Source organism: Natrix helvetica, assembly GCF_964273705.1.
Source record: "Natrix helvetica genome assembly, chromosome: 16".
Classification (NCBI taxonomy): domain Eukaryota; kingdom Metazoa; phylum Chordata; class Lepidosauria; order Squamata; family Natricidae; genus Natrix; species Natrix helvetica.
Window position 1 is genome coordinate 10,833,877 of NC_138563.1, and position 19,138 is coordinate 10,853,014.

Consider the following 19,138-nt stretch of genomic DNA (forward strand, 5'->3'; position numbering starts at 1 on the left):
ATTTTAATGTTTCTGCATGTTTTGTAAATGGCCTTCCCATGAGTGGCAGTCCTGCCCTTAAAGCCCCGCCCACTCCTGCAGAAAACAACGTCATCGGCTCCACCCACGCCGGGAGATTCCAGGAACCCCAGAAGCGCGGGGGGGGGGGAGTGGCACGTGGCGCATGGGCGGGGCGGGGTTGCTTGTGTTGGGGCTGGTAGGGCAGGATGTTTATTTTACACTCTGTCCACGCCCAGAGTGACCTCTCCAAAAAGCGAGGCGGTGCCGCTTTTCTCTTTCCTCCCCCTCCCCCCTCAAATGGGGGGCGCCTCTCCCCTTTCTGCCCACTTCTCGCCCTGAATGCCAAGGCATTCAAATGGCCGCGACGCCAAGCGCCTGCCCTTTCCCAAGATGGCTTCGCCCTTGCTCCATTAGCTCTGCCCTTCCTAAACATGGCCGCCGCAGCGTTTAATAGCCGCGACGCCCGCCCTTCCCCAACATGGCCGCCCACTCCGGCGGCGCCTCCCGGGTTCCAGTCACAAAGATGGCGCTTCCCGCCTCGCCGCGCCCACGGTTTGAACCGGGGTCGGTAGGTCAGGGAGGCCCGGATGTCGCCTCTCTCTCTCCCTCTCTCTCTCTCTGGGTAGGAGGTGCCGGTTGCCCGGATGTTCCTGTTGCTGCGGCGGCGGCGGCGGCGCCCGTGGTCGGGTCGTCACCGGGGGGGCGCGGAGCGGCTGGGCCCAACATGGCTTCCCCGGCGGCCCTGAGGAGAAAGTGAGCGAGGGGGCGAGGCGGGCGGGCGGGGGGTGGGAGGAGCCAGGGGCCCAATTGGGGAGGGGGCGGCTGAAGAAGGGAGGGGCCGGCCCCGCCCCGTGGCCCAGGGGCCGGCGTTCCTTGGGGGCGGGGGCAGGGCCGTGGCCCCCCCATGGCTTGAGGGGCGGTGGGGAGGGGGCTGGGGAGGGCCTGGCCCACTCCTGATTGGGGAGGGGGAGCCCGACCCTCCCCCTTATTAAAGTTAGCCCTTCCTGCAGGGCGAGGGGCGGGGCTGCGGGGGGGGAGACCCCGGGGGGGTCTTTGGGGCTGGAGGGGAGGGGGCGTATGGGGGGGGCGTGAGCTTCGCAGGCCTGGCTCTGAGCCCCCCAGGTGAGCCAGGCCAGGCTGAAGGGGGCGGGTGGGAGAGGCTGCTGGGTCAGGGTGGGCCTTGCCAGCCAGTCCCCTGGGCCCCCAAAGCCAGGAAATGGAGGAGGGGGGACCCAGGGCCATATTTGGGGATTATCTGAGGGGGTTTGGTGCTGGGGGGGGGGGGGAAGCTGGGAAAATGATCACCATATTGTCCAAACTTGAAGACTTGGGGACTTCCAGTTCCCAGAATTCCCCAATTCTACAGATAGTCCTCGACTTATGGCCACGGTTGAGCGGGCTAAGTTGTTAAAGTGAGTTTTGCCGCGTGGCATGAGCTTCCTTGCCACAGTTGTTAAGTGCCTCATTGCAGGTGTTAAGTTAGTAACGGTGGTTGTTATGTGAATCTGACTTTAATGGTCGCAAAAGGGGACCACGTGGCCCCGGGAGACTGCGACCGTCGTGAATATGAGTCAGTTTGCCAAGTGTCTGAAGGTTAAATCCCGTGACCATGGGGATGCGCCAACGGTCGTAAGTGTGAGAAGCGGTCACAAGTCCCTTTTTCCAGCGACGTTCTAACTTTGAAGGGTCACTAAATGAACGGTTGTAAATTGAGGACTCCCTGTGTGCTGGCTGGGGAAGTCTGAGAATTGAAGTCCACAAGCCTTAAAGGAGCCGCGATTGGAGATCTCCGTTTTTAGATCATGGATCTCTAACCGATTAAAAGGTATATCGGCTGCCTTGATGAAGGCAACCCAGTAAGATCCCCACCGTTTGCAGTTCTACTCCGCTTGGTCGGCTGGGAAAAGTTTATTTCAGTGGGTTTCTGTTTTCGGGTTTAAATCGGCATTTAGCGAAGGAAGCAAAGTATCTTGTGGAAAAGGGAAATAGGGTTTTGTCAACATAGATCCTCTTTCCCTGATGTTGTTACCTAGTTGGGTCATGAAATGTTGCAAGTTGAAGGATCCCACAGTATCCTCCTTCTCTCCCCTTCCTCTTCTAGCACTGATTATATTATTTGATTGGTTATTGTTAGTTGGGGCACCAAGGACTCCACGGTTCTCTTCCTCCTCCTCCTCCTCCTCCTCCTGATTATCCCCCACCTCCTCATTAATGATGTTCCCTACTTGGGTCATGAAATTAAAGAGGCTCCTGCAAGCAAAGAGAAAAGTTTTGGATATCTTTTGTGAAATATTCTTTCCAGACTGATACATAAGCCAACGGCTACTTCATATTTTAAATCTCAATTGCCTTCTCCACTCTTACCCTATGATCATCCCTTCAGCTATTTTTGAGTGGCTGGAAAGGGAGGGACGGCCTTGCCTGTGGTCAGGAGAGAGGGATAGAATACAGAGTAAAAGAGTTGGAAGGGACCTCCAACTGGTCTTCTGGTCCAACCCCCTGCTCAAGCAGGCGATCCATTCCAGCTGCCCAGTATCTTATTAAAAACCTCCTGTGATGGAGCGCTCCCACAGCTCCAGGAGGAAAGAAGCCTAGCTGAAATTTCCAGACCATTTGGGGGCTCTTATTCATATCATTTTTTTCTTTTTTACAGCGTGAAAGAGAGAGTGAGGACACCTGTTTTGGCTGTGAGGCATGGACTGAAATATAACTCTAGGAGAAAACTTACCCGGGGCAGGGACCCCCCTCTTTAAAAAAAATGATTTTAAAATGTGTGTGTTCATCCCTGATCCTTTGTGCCCTATCACTTATGCAAGACATGGCCAAGCAGGAACCCCAGAGAATAACAAAGTCATAAGGTTAGTGTGCCATAGTTGTCATAAGCTAAAGTCTCGCAAGGGCTGCAGTGACACAGCAACGTAAGTACAGCACAATGCCTCCTTCCTTCCTTCCTTCCTTCCTTCCTTCCTTCCTTCCTTCCTTCCTTCCTTCCTTCCTTCCTTCCTTCCTTCCTGTTGGCTGACCTGCGGTTTCCAAGTTTCTAACAGGAGATCTCCTGATGCCTTTCAGAGAGAGACTTTTAAAAGGATCATTTTATTTGTGAGCGAGTGATCATTTGTGGAATGGAGTTGTGGCTTGCTTTTACCTTCTTGCGCATATTTGAAGAAAATGTTTTGGTAGCTGGAGTTAAACTTGTGGTGATCTCTGAGCTCGGTTGTTTTCTTGCAGGCGTTTCGTGACCCAGCTAGGCAACCTCATCAGTACTGCAGGGGAATGGGGTTTGTGGAATGGAAGAGGAGAGGAGGAGGACTGTAAGGTGCCTGCTGTTTTTTGAGCTTGATTCTTTTTTTTTTTTTTGCAGACGTTTCATGACCCAGCTAGGTAACATCATCAGTGCTCGAAGGGAGTAGGGTGTGTGGAGTGGAGGAGGAAAAGGGAAGGAGGAGTAAGTCTCTAACAGGAGATCTCATGATACCTTTGAGAGAGAAAGGATACCTTGATCATTTGGGGAATGGAGTTGTGGCTTGCTTTTAGCTTCTTGCACATATTTGAAGAAACTGATTTGGTAACTAGGGTTAAACTGTGGTGATCTCTGAGCTGGTTCTTTTCTTGCAGGCGTTTCGTGACCCAACTGGGTAATAATATCAGTGATAGAAGGGAATAGAGGAGGAGGAGGAAGGGGAAGAAAAGGACTGTGGGGTCCTTGGTGCTCTCTGAGCTTGGTGGTTTTCACATTTCATTGCCTGACTAGGTAACATCATCAGGGCTAGAAAAGAATGAGGTTTGAAGACAGGAAGAGGAGAATTGCTGTCCTTGGTGCTGAGTGGAGGGCAGTGGAGGAGGAAGAGGAAGAAGAAAAGGACTGTGGGGTCCTTGGTGCTCTCTGAGCTGGGTGGTTTCCTTGCAGACGTTTCACTACCCAACTAGGTAATATCATCAGTGATGGAAGGGAAATAGAGGAGGAGGAGGAGGACTGTGAGGGTCGTTGGTGTTCTCGGAGCTAGGTTGTTTTCTTGCAGGCGTTTCGTGACCCAGCTAGACAACATCATCAGTACTGCCGGGGAATGGGGTATACAACTGGCCAGGCAAACCCCTGAAAACATCTGTAAGACACCAGCCAACCTCAGGGAGCCACCTGCATATTTGAAGAATGAGACTATTGGGGCCCTTCCGTTATTTTTGGCGATCTCTGATGTGAACTAGGGATTGCAAAAACCTCCGGAGTGCGTTGCAGGGGATTTTAGACGGCGTGTTTTCAAAGCCCAGCTCCCCCCGCAGAAATAATTGTGACTTTTTGGCCCGCAAGTGCCCTTCCTCCGCTTCTACTTATACCCCTGCCCAGCCCACCCCCTTTTTTCTGTCCGGCGTATCGTAAACCTTGTTTCAAAGAACGGCGAAGACGCAGGGTGTAAGAAGGGGAGTGTCCTGTTTGGTGTGCAAAGGTGTTAGCTCCATTGCACTTTTCTCCTAAGATAAGTGTTTCTCAACCTTGGCGACTTTAAGTTCTGTGGACTTCAATTCCCAGAATCCACCAGCCAGCATAGCTGGCTTGGGAATTCTGGGAGTTAAAAGTCCACAAGTCTTAAAGTGGCCGAGGTTGGAGACCCCTGGTGCAAACCTTAAAGCAGGGGTGTGCAAACTTGGGAACTTTAAGACTTGTGGACTTCAACTCCCAGAATTCCCCAGCCAGAATTCTGGGAGTTGAAGTCCACAAGTCTTAAAGTTCCCAAGTTTGCACACCCCTGCCTTAAAGCATAGGCCTACAACCATTCATTTTTAAAAATGAAACCTTACTGACTCGTGTTTGTTAGTGAAAGATATGGATTATTCATATTCACCGGATTGGTTTTCCTTCAAGGACTCAAGTGTAGCTAGTCCTCGACTTGCAGCGTTTGTTTAGTGACCGTCTGCCACTAAAAAAAGTGGCTTAGAACCATTTTTTCACAGTTAGAATCGTTGCAGTTTTCCCGTGGTCACTTGATCAGAATTTGGACTCTTGGCTCATATTTATGACGCTTGCAGTGTCCCGGGGTTGTGTGTGACAAGCCAGATTCACTTAACAGTGGTGTGACTGACTTAACAACTGCAGTGATTCACTTTACAACTGCAGCAAGAAAGGTCGTAAAATGGGGCAAAACTCACTTAAGAATTGTCTCGCTTTAACAACAGGTGTTTTGGGCTCAATTGTTGTCGTACGTCGAGGACTACCTATGTATGCCATTATGTCCTCTAGTAACCCCTTAGTAACCCTGTGAGATACTTGGGTCTATGAGAGAGCGGTGGTCCCAGTCTAGGTCTCCCCACCCACAACATCACACTTTGGGGGGGGGGGTGAGGTGAGCAGGCATAGGATACTCCTGGCCCATTGAATTAATGTGCAGTGAGTTTTGTATTTTGATACTATGGGACGCGGTGGCTCAGTTACTAAGACACTGAGCTTGTCGATCAGAAAGGCCGGCAGTTAGATGGTTCGAGTCCCTAGCGCCGTGTAACGGAGTGAGCTCCCGTTCCTTGTCCAGCTTCTGCAGCAGTTTGAAAGCAGGTAAAAAATGCAAGTGGAAAAACAGGAGCCGCCTTTGGTTGGAAGGGAACAGCGCTCCGTGCGCCTTCCGCATTGAGTCATGCCGGCCACATGACCACGGAGACGTCTTCGGACAGCGCTGGCTCTTCGGCTTTGAAAGGGAGATGAGCAACGCCCCCTAGAGCCGGGAACGAGTAGCACAGATGTGCAAGGGGAAGCTTTACCTTCATTCTGGTGTCACTCCCTGGCTGTCGTTTCTGCCTTTGTGAAAATCGCTGCTGCTTTTGCTGATTTTTCCAGGAGTGGGAGAATCGGAAAGAAACTTGGAGGGGTGTTTTATCTATTTATCAAATGTAGACTCTGCCCGTCTCCCTCTCGTCATTCAGTCAGCCCCTCGTTTGCTTCTGGTGGTGTTTGGACGCCTGCCCTCTCTCGCCTGGGCCTGAGATCTGGAAGCCCCTTAAAGAGATTTTACCTGCCAGGTGCTGGGCCCTCGTGTCAAGTGGGACCCCACAATGTGTGTGCTTTGTGTGGCCAATTTGTTGTGGCATGCCTCGGTCACTATATTACTAGGTTTTTTAAAAAAAGAATTCTGTGTTTTTTCCCCTTTGGTTTGTTTATAGCAGGGGTGTCCAAACTTGGGAACTTTAAGACTTGTGGATTTCAACTCCCAGAATTCCCCAGCCAGCTCTGCTGGCTGGGGAATTCTGGGAGTTGAAGTCCACAAGTCTTAAAGTTCCCAAGTTTGGACACCCCTGGTTTATAGTATTCTATTCTATTGCTTCCTTGTTGGTGGTTGTTAGCAATCCTCCTGGACCTGCCTAAGGCAGTCCTCACCTTGCGGCCACTTTTGGCTTGAATCAACACCCAGCGCTAAGCGTAATGCGGTTGGTTTGGATTCATTGGGATCAGCCTGAAGTCTTGCGGCAGAGGCTCCTCGACTTACGACCACAACCGAGCCCATCCTTTCCATTGCCAAGCGAAACAGTGGCTGAGTGAGGCTTGCCCCGTTTTACGACATTTCTTGCCACTGTTGTTATGGGAATCATCGCCGTTGTTAAGTGAGTCGGACGGTTGCAAAGTGAACCCGGCTTTCCCAGAAGGTCACAAAAATGGATCAGGTGACTCCAGGAGGCTGAAAGCATTCTAAATTCTGAAGCAGTTGCCAAGCGTCCTAATTTTCTTTGGAAAAGTTTTTATTTTATGTTCTCTATATACAATTATAGGTATACATCCGCATAGTTATTATTCTTCTTTTTTGGCTGGGGAATTCTGGGAGTTGAAGTCCACAAGTCTTAAAGTTCCCAAGTTTGGACACCCCTGCACTAGTCAGTTACGATCAGGTGAAAATCATAGATCGTTCATCAAACCCTGATTAAACACAACCTACCGCGAATGCATATCTAATCTCCGTTGGCAGCTTTCTGAGACTCTGAAGAAGTTACAAGGACTTGAACCTGAGACTTTCCGCATGCAAAGCTCTATGGGGCCAGTGAAATTGAGAAACAGGGGTGGTCCTTGACTTACAACAGTTCGTTTAGTGACCAAGTTACAACAGCACTGAAAAATGTGAATTATGACCGTCTGTCATTCAAATCCCCTGAAGATGGGCTCCAGCACGAGTCCAAAATCTCTGGGTTTTTTTTAAAAATCGTTTTCCTCCTCCAAATGTGTGTCTTATAATCCGGATCGTCAACAGATTTCTCACTCAGCAGTGGCTCAGTTATGGACGTAGGTTAAGGACTATGGGGATTTCCTAATGCCTTTGCTGAACTTCTGCAATTTCTCAGTCTGGGATAAGAAGAGTCTTTCCTTATTGACAATCTTACTCATCTCATCTCTTCCTTCTTTCCTAGTTTGGCTCATTCGGATATTCAGGCCCCTTTCAGTCCTTGACTTACGACCATAATCAAGCCCCCAATGATGACCATAGGTCCTATGGGTTGCTAAGCAGGTCACGACGTGATCGTGACTGAATTTATGACCTGCCTTGTCGTGGTTGTAAAGCGAACCCCGTGGTTGTTAAGCGTAGCCATTGTTAGCTGTGGGGCATTTTTTAAAATTTGAAAATGGAAATAAATAACAGTTTTCTCTCAAAAGCATAAATCATGGTTTGGCAACTGCAGAACAGCTGTAAATCTCAGCCTGTTGCCAAGTGCCCAAAATGTCACATGACCACAGGGGGGATCTTTGGAACTTCAAATCCGGGGCAAAAGTACCTTTTCCTGGGTCTGTTGTAACTTTGAAGGGTCGCTAAGCAACCGGTTGTAAGTCGAGGACTTCTATCAGACTGAAGGGCTCCTGGGCTCCGTTGAGGAGTTCCTTTAAAGACGATGCTGTTTGCAAGGCCTGGCGCATTTGCCGATACGGCCGTCACACGCCGGGGACTTATCAGCAGGGGATCCAGTTGGCATCTGCTCCGGGGGGGGGGCTCCTCCTTGAGCAGGGGGGTGGGCTAGGAGACCTCCAAGGTTCCCCCCCCCCCCAGCTCTGTTCTGATTCGAACGGGTGCAAAAGGCCTGGAATTCTTGTTTGTATTTTTTCAATTTAAAAAACATCAATTTTGAACAAAACTCCTTACTTTTCTGTTCCTCTCTCTCTCCTCTCCCTCCCTCCCCCCCTGCCGAAGTATTTTTAAACCTAGCCCTTAAGTGCCTTTGGCATTAAAAGGGCCCTCCCTGGCCAAGAAATGCACTTTAGCACGTCAGTTGGGCCTGGATCCAAGAAAAATGGTAATAAAAGGATCGCATTTTAATTGAGAGTCCTAGAAACACCCCTCCCTCCCCCCCAAAAAAACATGCAAGGCCAGGGAGACTGAAGACTCGGCAGCAGAAGAGATGGTGGTGGGGCCCTTTTGCAGCTGGGTGGTTTTCGTGCAGATGTTTTGTGACCCAGCTAGATAGCATCATCAGTGCTAGAAGGGAGAGGGGTTTGAGGAGGAGGAGGACAAAAACTGTGGGGTCCTTGATCCTTTTGTTTCCTTGCCAGACTGGGCTACTTCAACATTGCTAAACAGAGAGCCAAACCCTTCCTCCCTTCCAGCACTGATGATGTTTCCTAGTTGGGTCATGAAACGTCTGCAAGAAAACCACCAAGCTCAGAGACCACCCACAGTCCTTGTCTTTCCCCCCACCCCACCCCACGCAAATCCCACTCCCTTCCAGCACTGATGGTGTTACCTAGTTGGGCCATGAAACGTCTGGAGGGAAACCACGAGGCTCAGTTAGCAACCAATGGACCCCACAGTTTCAACTCTGAGCGACACCGTATTTTTCGGAGTATAAGACGCACCTTTCCCCTCCCTAAAAGTGTGTGGAAATGTCGGTGCATCTTATACCACTGAATGCAGCCGTTTTCGCCCTCCTGAAGCCCCCCGTGCGTCTTATGCACCGGTGCGTCTTATAGTCCGAAAAATACGGTGTCCTCTTCTGGGGAGAAGGAGGCTGAATAGCCACGGGCATCCCTGGCTTCAGAGGAAGGGAATCCGCCACTTGCCCTCCATGGCCAGTTGGCTTCTGAGCGCAGCTGCCTTCGAAAGGGCCAGTTGTCACCTCTTTGTTGGGGGGTTCAGCTCACAGGCCCACTTTCCTCCCGTTGTTCTTGTTGGTTGAAACGCCAGCTGGGTTCTGGTCTGTGCATCGGAGGTGAAATCCAGCAGGTTCTGACGGGTTCTGGAGAACCGGGAGCGGAAATGTTGAGTAGTTCGGAGGACAGGCGAATGCCACCTCTGGCTGGCCCCGCCCCCCTCTCTTCTCTGCCTCCCGAGTCCCAGCTGATGGGGAGGGAATGGGGATTGTGCAGTCTCCTTCCCCTGCCACGCCCACCAAGCCCCGCCCACCAAGCCCCACCCATGGAATAGGTAGTACAAAAAGTTTGAATCCCACCCCTGCTGTGCATGTCTGTGCAGGCATCTGCGAGAAAGCAACTGTGCTCAGAGAACCCCCAGGAACCCATCCTCCTCCTCCTCCTCCTCCTCCTCGCAAACCCCCCTCCCTTCTAGCACTGATGATGTTGCCTAGTTGGGTCATGAAACATCTTCAAGAAAGCCACCAAGCTCAGAGAGCACCAAGGACCCCACAATCTTCCTCCTCCACCTCCCTCCCTCCCTCCCCACGAACCCCCCTCCCTTCTAGCACTGATGATGTTGCCTAGTTGGGTCATGAAATATCTGGAAGAAAACCACCAAGCTCAAGAGAGCACCAAGGACCCCACAGTCCTTTTCTTCCTCCTCCTCCTCCTCTTGTCAGTCTGTCTGTCTCTCTGTCTCTTTGTCTCTCTCTCTCCACCCACCTCCTTTCTAGTTCTGATAATATTACCTAGTTGGGTCGTGAAATATTTGCAAGAAAGCAACCAAGCTCAGAGAGCCCCAAGGACCTCACAGTCCTCCTCCCGTCCCCCTGCAAACCCCACTCCCTTCTGGTTCTGAGGCTGTTACCTGGTTGGGTCAAGAAAGGCCCAGAGAGCATCAAAGCCCCCACAGACCAAGTCACTAGGCAGAACCGTTCAGGGCAGCCAGTGGGCTCTTCTAACTAACCCCTCTTCAGCCCGAATTGCAGCCTGGGGGGCTACCAGGGTCCCCGCGGATGTGACCGGGCCTTGCTTTCCTCTCTTCCAGTGCCCCCGCTGAAGGAGACCCGCCGTCCCCTCAGTTCCCCTGGATGCTGGGCGGCCGGGCCCGGTTCTCGCAGACGCCCAAGATGGCGACCTTGAAACGCAGCCACCAGCAAGCCTGGCCGGAGGAGGAGGGCGACCGGGAGCACGGCCTCTACAGCCTGCACCGCATGTTTGACATCGTGGGCACCCACCTGACTCACCGCGACGTCCGCGTGCTGTCTTTCCTCTTCGTGGACGTCATCGACGACTACGAGCGGGGCATGATCCGCAGCGGGCAGGACTTCCTCCTGGCGCTGGAGCGACAGGGCCGCTGCGACGAGACCAACTTCCGCCAGGTGCTGCAGCTGCTGAGGATCATCACCCGCCACGACCTCTTGCCCTACGTCACGCTGAAGAGGAGGAAGGCTGGTAGGTGGCCTCCCGCTTGGCTTTCTGAGCGGGTGGGGAGAGCAGACGTGCCAAGCTGAAGGCCCGCGGGTGCTTAGATCTGGCGGGCAAGCAGGCTAGCAGGAGGAGGGGATGGAGTAGTTACCTCCTTGCTTCTTCAGGGGTCGCGCCAGTGGCGGCAGTGCCCGGCGAGGATGGGCACCGGGAGCCTCTGCAATGCGTGGAGCTTTGCGTCAGCCGTAACCACTGGGGCGGGCATGGTTAAAGCACCCTCCGCCTGAGAGCGAGGGAAGGAAAGAGGAAGGACAGAAGGGGCTCAGGACGTGGGTTTCTTCGGTTCTCCCCCCTCCCTGCCTTGCTGCCTTTCCCTCCTCCCCTTTCTTTGCCTGTGCTGCCCTTCCCCACAAGGAGCCACTCTCATCACAGACTTTCCCCCAAAGATGGGAGGAAATGTGAGGCGGGAAGCATGTGCCAGGCCTGGGTCAAAACTGATCAAGAAACCTGAGTTAATATCTTCATTGTCTTTTAACGGCCCTATGATCTCTTGCAGGGTAGAGGCTGGGCAGCAGAATGGAATTAGCGGAGTGTTTTACTGGCCAGATGCCCTTCCCTGTCGCCAGTGCGGAGTTTTGTTCAGCAGAAATATTCTCCTCATGCCCAGAGAGAGAAATATCTGCCTCCACCTAGGATTGAACCTACAGCCTCCTGATTGGGAGGCAAGAGCTCCGCCTCTAGGCCACCCCACCACTCCAACCCTGAGCTAATATGATGCATAGAATTGCACTCAACTGGCCCTCTGGGGGCAACCACAATGCTGATGAGGCCCTCAATGAAATTGAGTTTGACACCCCTCATGTGAAAGCGCCTCTGTTCATGTGTGGATGTCTGCAGGGAGTCCTCGGCTTATGACCAATTGGGACCGGAATTTCCTGTGTGCTAAGCAGGACGGCTGTCGCTCATCTGATTTGATGGACTTTTTAGTCACCGTTGTTAAGCGAATCCCTGAATGTGATTATGTGAATCACATGGTCATTAAGCAGATCTGCCTTTCCCCTTGGGCTTTGCTTGTTGGAAGCTGACTGGGACGGTCAATCACATGACCTTTGAACTCTGCAACCGTCCTAAATACATGCCAACTGCCCGTGTTTTGATTAAGGAGTTGTGGGGATGTTGCGACCGGCACAATGCAAGGACTGGTTGTAACTTTTTTTCAGTGCCGTTGTAAGCTTGAATTACAACCATTGCTAAACTAATAGTTGTAAGTCAAGGGCTCTTTCTTTCTTTCTTTCTTTCTTTCTTTCTTTCTTTCTTTCTTTCTTTCTTCTTTTTCTAATTACTTGCTTAGGGTTTATTCTTTTTACTATTTATCTTGTTTGTATTTGTTGTCATGGATTGCACCAGTGAGACAAAAACCAATTTCATTGTATCCGAAAATTCTGGGGATTTGACCCACAGTGAAGCCTTCCTCCTTCTCCCCCCCGCCTCCTTCCTCCTCCTCCTCCTCCACCTCTTCGTCCTCCCTCCCTCCTTGCTCCTTCTTCTCCTTCCTCACTCCCTTTCTTACTACTACTCTTCCTCTCATTCCTTTTTTGCTGCTCCTCCTCCCTCCCTCTCTCCTCAATACAATGACATTGAAGGCTACACTGCTATACAGAATTGACTGAGGTGGCTGGAGAATTCTGGGAGTTGAAGTCCAGAGAGGTTAACGTGGGGAAGGCTGGGAAATGTTGCACTGAGCCCTGTTGGTGAACAGGTTGGCCAAGCTGGATCCTGCAGGCAAAATAACCCTGTGTAGCCACACAAAAGGCGTCGTGCGACTTGTGCAAGTGACTTTTTTGCACTATTTCCCTGTTAGACAACTGCCCGATCTTTCAGCTGAATCCCATCCCGCTGCTTTTAAGAAACTTAAAGAAACTCCAGCCTTTGCCACTTTAAAACTTGTGGACTTCGACTCCCAGAATTCCTCAGCCAGGAATTCTGGGAGTTGAAGTCCACAAGTCTTAAAGTGGCCACCTGCGAACCTTATGGCTTCCTCCCTTGTTTGTCTGCGTGGCTGGAAGTGTTTTCTCAGCCCTGGTTCTGCTTAATAGACCTTTATTGCAGTTTAAAGCTTGGATAAAGTAAAATAAGAAACAATACCAGGGCGGGGTCTGCAGGTTGGACCGTCCGGCTGCTGATGTCCTTCTGATCTTTTTTTCTTTAAAGAAATCTAATTTAAGCCTCATTTCTCTTTCTCTTCTTGGGTCGAAGGTTGGCATTCCCAAAAGGCATCACCTTAAAGCTGTATGCATACAGGTAGTCCTCAAACTTCCTTTAGTGACCGTTCAAAGTTACAACGGCCCTGGAAAAAGTGACTTATGACCAGCGGTGGTTTCACATGTTGCTACCACCGGTTTGCCGTGCGGCCACTTCCACGCGTGCGCCTGGCCTTCCGCGCATGTCCTCAACCCGTCGAAACAGCTGAATGCCACCCCTGCTTATGACCATCACATGGTCACATGATCAAAATCCAGACACTTAGCAACTGACTCATGTTTATGACGGTCACAGCATCCTGCGATCGCCTTTTGTAACCTCCTGACAATGGGGAAGCCCGATGGACTTAATAACTGTGCAACTCACTTAACACCTGCAGTGATTCACTTAGCAACTGTGGCAAGAAAGGTTGTAAAATGGGGCAAAAACTCACTTAACCACTGTCTCGCTTAGCAATGTTGGGCTCCATTGTGGTCGTAAGTCGAGGACTACCTGTGTTTCAAATTATTCCTATTTTTGTACGGTTGGCTGTTTGTCACACGTTTTCCTTTCTCCCCCTTCAGTATGTCCCGACCTTGTAGATAAGTACCTCGAAGAAACTTCGATCCGTTATGTGACGCCCCGAGACCATGGCAATACGGAGCAGGTCCCTGTGCAGCAACACAAATCTGGTGAGTTTTCATACATGTCTCCACCTTCAAGAGATGCGTCTCCGGATGCTGCATTGTTTGTAGCGCTTTGGCTTGTACATCTTGGCTGAGAGGACACCTCTTGCAGTGGTGGCACCAGACTTGGTCACCACAATACCCCAAAAAAGGATGTGGAGACTCAACAGCAACAAAGAGGATTAGGGGACTGGAGACTAAAACATACAATACAATACAACACAATAGCAGAGTTGGCAGGGACCTTGGAGGTCTTCTAGTCCAACCCCCTGCCTAGGCAGGAAACCCAATACCCTTTCAGACAGATGGCTATCCAACATCTTCTTAAAGACTTCCAGTGTTGGGGCTTTCACAACTTCTGGAGGCAATTTCTGTTCCACTGATTAATTGTTCTCACTGTCAGGGAATTTCTCCTCAGTTCTAAATTGCTTCTCTCCTTGATTAGTTTCCACCCATTGCTTCTTGTTCTACCCTCAGGTGCCTTGGAGAATAGTTTGACTCCCTCTTCTTTGTGGCAACCCCTGAGATATTGGAAGGCTGCTATCATGTCTCCCCTGGTCCTTCTTTTCATTAAACTAGACATACCCAGTTCCTGCAACCGTTCTTCATATGTTTTAGTCTCCAGTCCCCTGATCCTCTTTGTTGCTCTTCTCTGCATTCTTTCTAGAGTCTCCACGTCTTTTCTACATCGGGGTGACCAAAATTGGATGCAGTACTCTAGGTTTGATCTTAATAAGGCTTTATAGATTAGTATTAATACCTCCCTTCATCTTGATTCTATCCCTCTGTTGATGCAGCCTAGAACTGTGTTGGCTTTTTTGGCAGCTGCTGCACACGGCTGGCTCCTATTTAAATGGTTGTCCACTAGGACTCCAAGATCCCTCTCACAGTTACTACCATTGAGCAAGGTACCACCTATACTGTACCTGTGCATTTCGTTTTTCTTGCCTAAAGGTAGAACCTTACTCTTTTCACCATTGAATTTCATTTTATTAGATAGTGCCCAATGTTGAAGTTTGTCAAGATCATTCTGTATCTTTAGCCTATCTTCTGGAGTGTTGGCTATTCGTGCCCAGCTTGGTGTCATCTGCAAATTTGATGAGTTCCCCATCTATTCCCTCGTCCAAATCATTGATGAAGATGTTGAAGAGTACTGGGCCTAAAACAGAGCCTTGGGGTACTCCACTGCATACTTCCCTCCATGTAGATGCAGTTCCATTGAGGACTACACGTTGAGTCCGGTTGGTCAGCCAGTTACGAATCCATCTGGTGGTGATGCTGTCCAACCCACATTCTTCTACTTTATCTAGTAGTAGGTTATGGTCTACCTTATCAAAAGCCTTACTGAAGTCACATGAACAGCACTTGCAGGAACTGGGTAGGTCTAGTTTAATGAAAAGAAGGACTAGGGGTGACGTGATAGCAGAGTTCCCAATACCTCAGGGGCTGCCACAAAGAAGAGGGACCAGTTTATTTTACAACGCACCAGAAGGCAGGGCAAGAAGCAACGGATGGAAACTAACCAAGGGGAGAAGAAACCTGGAATTCAGGAGAAACTTTCTGACAGGGAGGACCATTAACCAGTGGAACAGCTTGTCACAAGAACTTGTGCTCCAACACTGGAGGTTTTGAAGAAGAGACTGGACAGCCGCTTATCTGAAATGGTATAGGATCTCCTGCTTGAGCAGGGGGTTGGACTAGAAGACCTCCAAGGTCCCTTCCGACTGTTGCTGTTATTGTCTATACTAACCGTATTTTTCGGAGTATAAGATGCACCTTTTTCCCTCAAAAAAGAGGCTGAAAATCTGGGTGCGTCTTATACAGCGAATGCGGCATTTTTTTGCCTCCTGAAGCCCCGCCTCTTTTACCAAAATGGCCGTGAAAGAGACCTCCTGGGGGCGGGGGGTGGGGCAGAAATGAGCAAAAAGCAGTCCCCAGGAGCACTCTATAAGCTTCCTAAAGGCTTTCCATGCCCTTTTTTAAAATGAAAAACGGGCCTGTTTTCCTGTAAAATGGGGCGGTTTTTGCTTGTTTTTGCCCCCCCCAGGAGCACTCTGCAAGCCGCCTAAAGGCTATTCATGCCTTGGGGGGGGGGATTTTTGGGAGGATTGCAGAGTGCAAAACTTTTTTTTTAATTTGCCTCTTCAAAACCTTGGTGCGTCATATACTCCGAAAAATACGGTAGATTTTGTCTCCCACAGGTGTTTGATTTATAGAGCCATTAAACAATGGTTGTAAATTGAGGACTCCACCTGTAGTTAAATTTTGGGGTGGGGGTGGGGTGTTGCAGAAGTGGGGAGACATCAAGTCAGCCGCGCTGCCTATATTTGTATGTCAGGGAGGTTGAAGGCAGCTTGAGAAATCCCCCCCCCCCCCAAGATCTTGACTAGGAAGGCCAGACTTAAATCACCTCTTCAGCTCCTTCACCTCCATAATACAAAATCTAGGGCAGCGATGACAATAGCTGGCCAGCGCGCATGCTGGTCTTCAGGTTTCCGGGATGTGAGCCAGCCAGCTGGTCTTTGCTCACACCGGAGGACCAGAAACCAAAGACCAGCTAGCTGGTACGTGCCTGTCTGGGTTTTTTGCCGTTTTCCAGGCTGTTTTCAGGCCGTTTTCCGGCACTCCGGCACCCGCGAAGACTGGTAACTAGAGGGGCAGCTGGCAACAGCACATGTGCCCACAGAGAAGGCTCTGCGTGCCACCTCTGGCAAACATGCCTTAGGTTTGCCATCATGGATCTAGGGTGTTAACTTGCAGTATATTTATTATTTAATAATAATTGGTTTGCCCTGTGGTTGTAGTAATCGGTTGTTTCTGATACGTTTCTGATGTGTGGCAGTGTCATCCTTTTTTCATAGCTTGGGTGGATAAAGATACCCGGGCATCCTTTTTGTGGGAGGATGCCATCCAGGTGGTCTGTTTCCTCCTTCTCTGCCTATTAATAGGACTTACCGTATTTTTCAGAGTATAAGACGCTCCGAAGTATAAGAGGCACTTAGATTTTGGGGAAGAAAACAAGGGGAAAATATCTGCCTCTGCCTCCCAGCAATTTGCCTCCTTGCAACAAACAGCACAGACAATATACCCTGTTTGTGGTGTTATAGTTCAGACTATGCTTGTACAGATGCTTTAAAATTGATGTGCTTTCTGGAAGTATAGTTATTCTCTGCTATTTAAAAGAATATCACTTTTTAAAACAAGAGCATGGGGCCTCTTCAGATCAAGCGTTTATTTTAAAAAGCTGCTCCATTTTGTTAAGTTGTCTAGAATAATAGTAAAGCAGCCTTTAAAAAATAAGTCTAATAATGTGAACATTATAGAGGCATTTATAGTTCTTGACTTACCTCCTTGCAGCAAACAGCCTGATTAGCACAAGAAAAAAAAATCTGCCTCCCAGCAATTTGCCACCTGGAGCAAACAGCAAGTTTCACTTTCAATTTCTCCCGATCATCAGCTGTTTCAGGCTGCAGGGATGGCTATAGCTTATTGAAGCCTCCACAAGCCCCATTTTCCCTGTTTTCTGCAAAAATTGCTGGGAGGCAGAGGCCAAAGGGTGGGGGCCGGTGGGTGGGTGGGGCTACATTCGGTGTATAAGATGCACCCAAATTTTCACCCTCTTTTAGGGGTGGGAGAAGTGAGTTTTATACTCCGAAAAATACGGTAGATGAAACGGATTGTATTGCAGGTCCCAGTATTAGAGGATTACGGAAGCTGCAAAGGGTTCACAGCTTGTCTGCCACTTGTTCTGTCTGTTCTGACCCAGGATTTCCTTAGAAAGCAAGAAGCAAAATTTTCCTTCCTGCAAAACCCCTTTTATTTTTACAACTCTGAATTCCTTTCATCCACAGTCAGCCAGGCTTAGCAAACAGTCTTTCCGAGGAGTATTTGTCCACACGAACCTTATCTCGCTTGGAGCGCTGCAAGATAACTAGTTTCCAAACGCAGGGCAAAGCAAAACTTGGCACAGAGTCTCTTATAGCCCCAAACAGAACGTTCCACTATTTTGTTTAAGAGTTTTATTATTTTTCAATTTCAAAAGTAAACCTTCCATCTTTCCTTCTGCCGCCTGTTGTCTGGGTACAAACTCCTTTGTGCAAACCTCCTTCCTCATTTGCCACATCCTTTCACACTCATATTAACATTCTTTCCCTAAGTTTAGTATTATAATATAAAACTCTCAATTTTTCTTCTTAATATCTTCTAGTAATCATATCAACATTAAACATCATTATTCTTATCATATAAATACTAACCATTTTATATCTTCATCTGAGTGTATTATCTACTTATTTTTTAGTTTTCTTCATTTTCAAACTCTTTTTATTTCCCCGCTCCAATCATTGGTAAAATACTTCCCAAATCGTATAATATTCCGTTTGCTCTTTCTCTTTAATTGCTAATGTTAATATTGACTTTCCATCCTTGACACCACCAAATGAACGAATTGTTTCCTGCAAAAGCCCCCTCCCCATTCCTTCCTCTTTTGTTTCCTCTGGGCGGGGCCAATCACCTCCAACAGGTGGCTGGCTGGGGAATTCTGGGAGTTGAAGTCCACAAGTCTTAAAGTTGCCAAGTTTGGACACCCCTGCTCTTTAAGTCCACCTGCTTTCTTAGTTGTTCTTGTCTTCTGGCAGCTCTGCGAATGCGCACACTGGGAACAGGCTCCAGCTGTTCCTCTGCCGAGCTCCCTCTCTGCCTCAGACGGAGAGCCCTCGTCTGAGCCTTCCTCAGTCCCCAGGACTGGCCCATGTTCCTCCCCAGCCTCCTCACTGTCCGACTTGCTGCCAGTTCTGCTGGCGAACCATAACACCTTCATCGGCAGGAAAACACTTGCAGGGAAACACAAGCAAAATATTCCTTTCAGCAGAAATGAGAGGGAGGGAGGGAGGGAGCAGTAGTGATTACATCAGAGGTCACCAACCTTTCGGACCTCGGGGGACGACTAAATTCATAATTTTAAATTCCCCGGACCAATAATATGATCTGCCTAATGACCGGCTGAGTGGGTGTGGCTGGGTAGTCAAGTGACTGGGTGGGCGTGGCCAACTCAATGTCACTCACATTGAGGGGAGCCTCGCCAGCCTCTACTCGCCCCTCCCCTCCCAGCCCCTCCTCACCTGCCCGCCCGGGCTCCTTAGGGCCCCAACAGGAAGCCGTTGCTGGAGCTAAGCAGCCCCCAGGAGAAAGAGTTGGCAAAACAGCTCAGTTCAAATTGGATCTGACCGAGAAGGAGGCTCAGCAGAAGCACCTCACTGAGGACTAGGAGCATAGGCTTTCCAAGCAGAGGGAAGAGTGCAAGGCCAGGTACCGGCGCCTGGAGGCTCAGTGGGCTGAGATGGTCGGCCAGTTCCAGGCCATGATGCAGTGCTACTGGAACGAGGCCCTCCGGCTCTTCCCCACCAGCGGCTCTTCCCTCCTGCTTTCACCCAAAGCCCCCCCACCAGGAGGCCAATTTCTGCCCCTCTCCGACCCCCACAAAAAGACCCCGAAGGGGGAGACTCTGCAGCAACACAAGCGTCCATTGCATGTATCCGTCCCAGTAGTAATTTTTTAAAAAAAATGGCTAAGAGGAATGACTATCCCGAATCCCCCGACAGCTTCCATGCCTTTGGGAGAACTAGAAGTCACCTGGGTGGATTTGATTTAAATCAAGTCTTAAGTTTAAACCCTGATTGAAATCACTAGTAAAAAG

At 49.8% G+C, this 19,138-nt stretch overlaps 1 protein-coding gene across 2 annotated transcripts in view; it reads left to right on the forward strand.

Moving 5' to 3' along the window:
• The first annotated feature begins 480 nt into the window (after positions 1-480).
• Positions 481-19,138, forward strand: part of LOC309400042 (death effector domain-containing protein) — a 41,945-nt gene continuing 23,287 nt past the window's right edge. Inside the window, exons 1-3 of one of the 2 annotated variants that reach the window (XM_081968359.1) lie at positions 481-753; positions 10,137-10,543; positions 13,342-13,449. In XM_081968359.1, the coding sequence (XP_081824485.1) occupies positions 524-753; positions 10,137-10,543; positions 13,342-13,449 (745 nt within the window). In that variant the 5' untranslated portion in view covers positions 481-523. Of the gene's footprint in view, positions 754-2,666; positions 2,859-10,136; positions 10,544-13,341; positions 13,450-19,138 lie in introns of those variants that run through there. The other variant, XM_081968357.1, reaches the window with a different exon arrangement.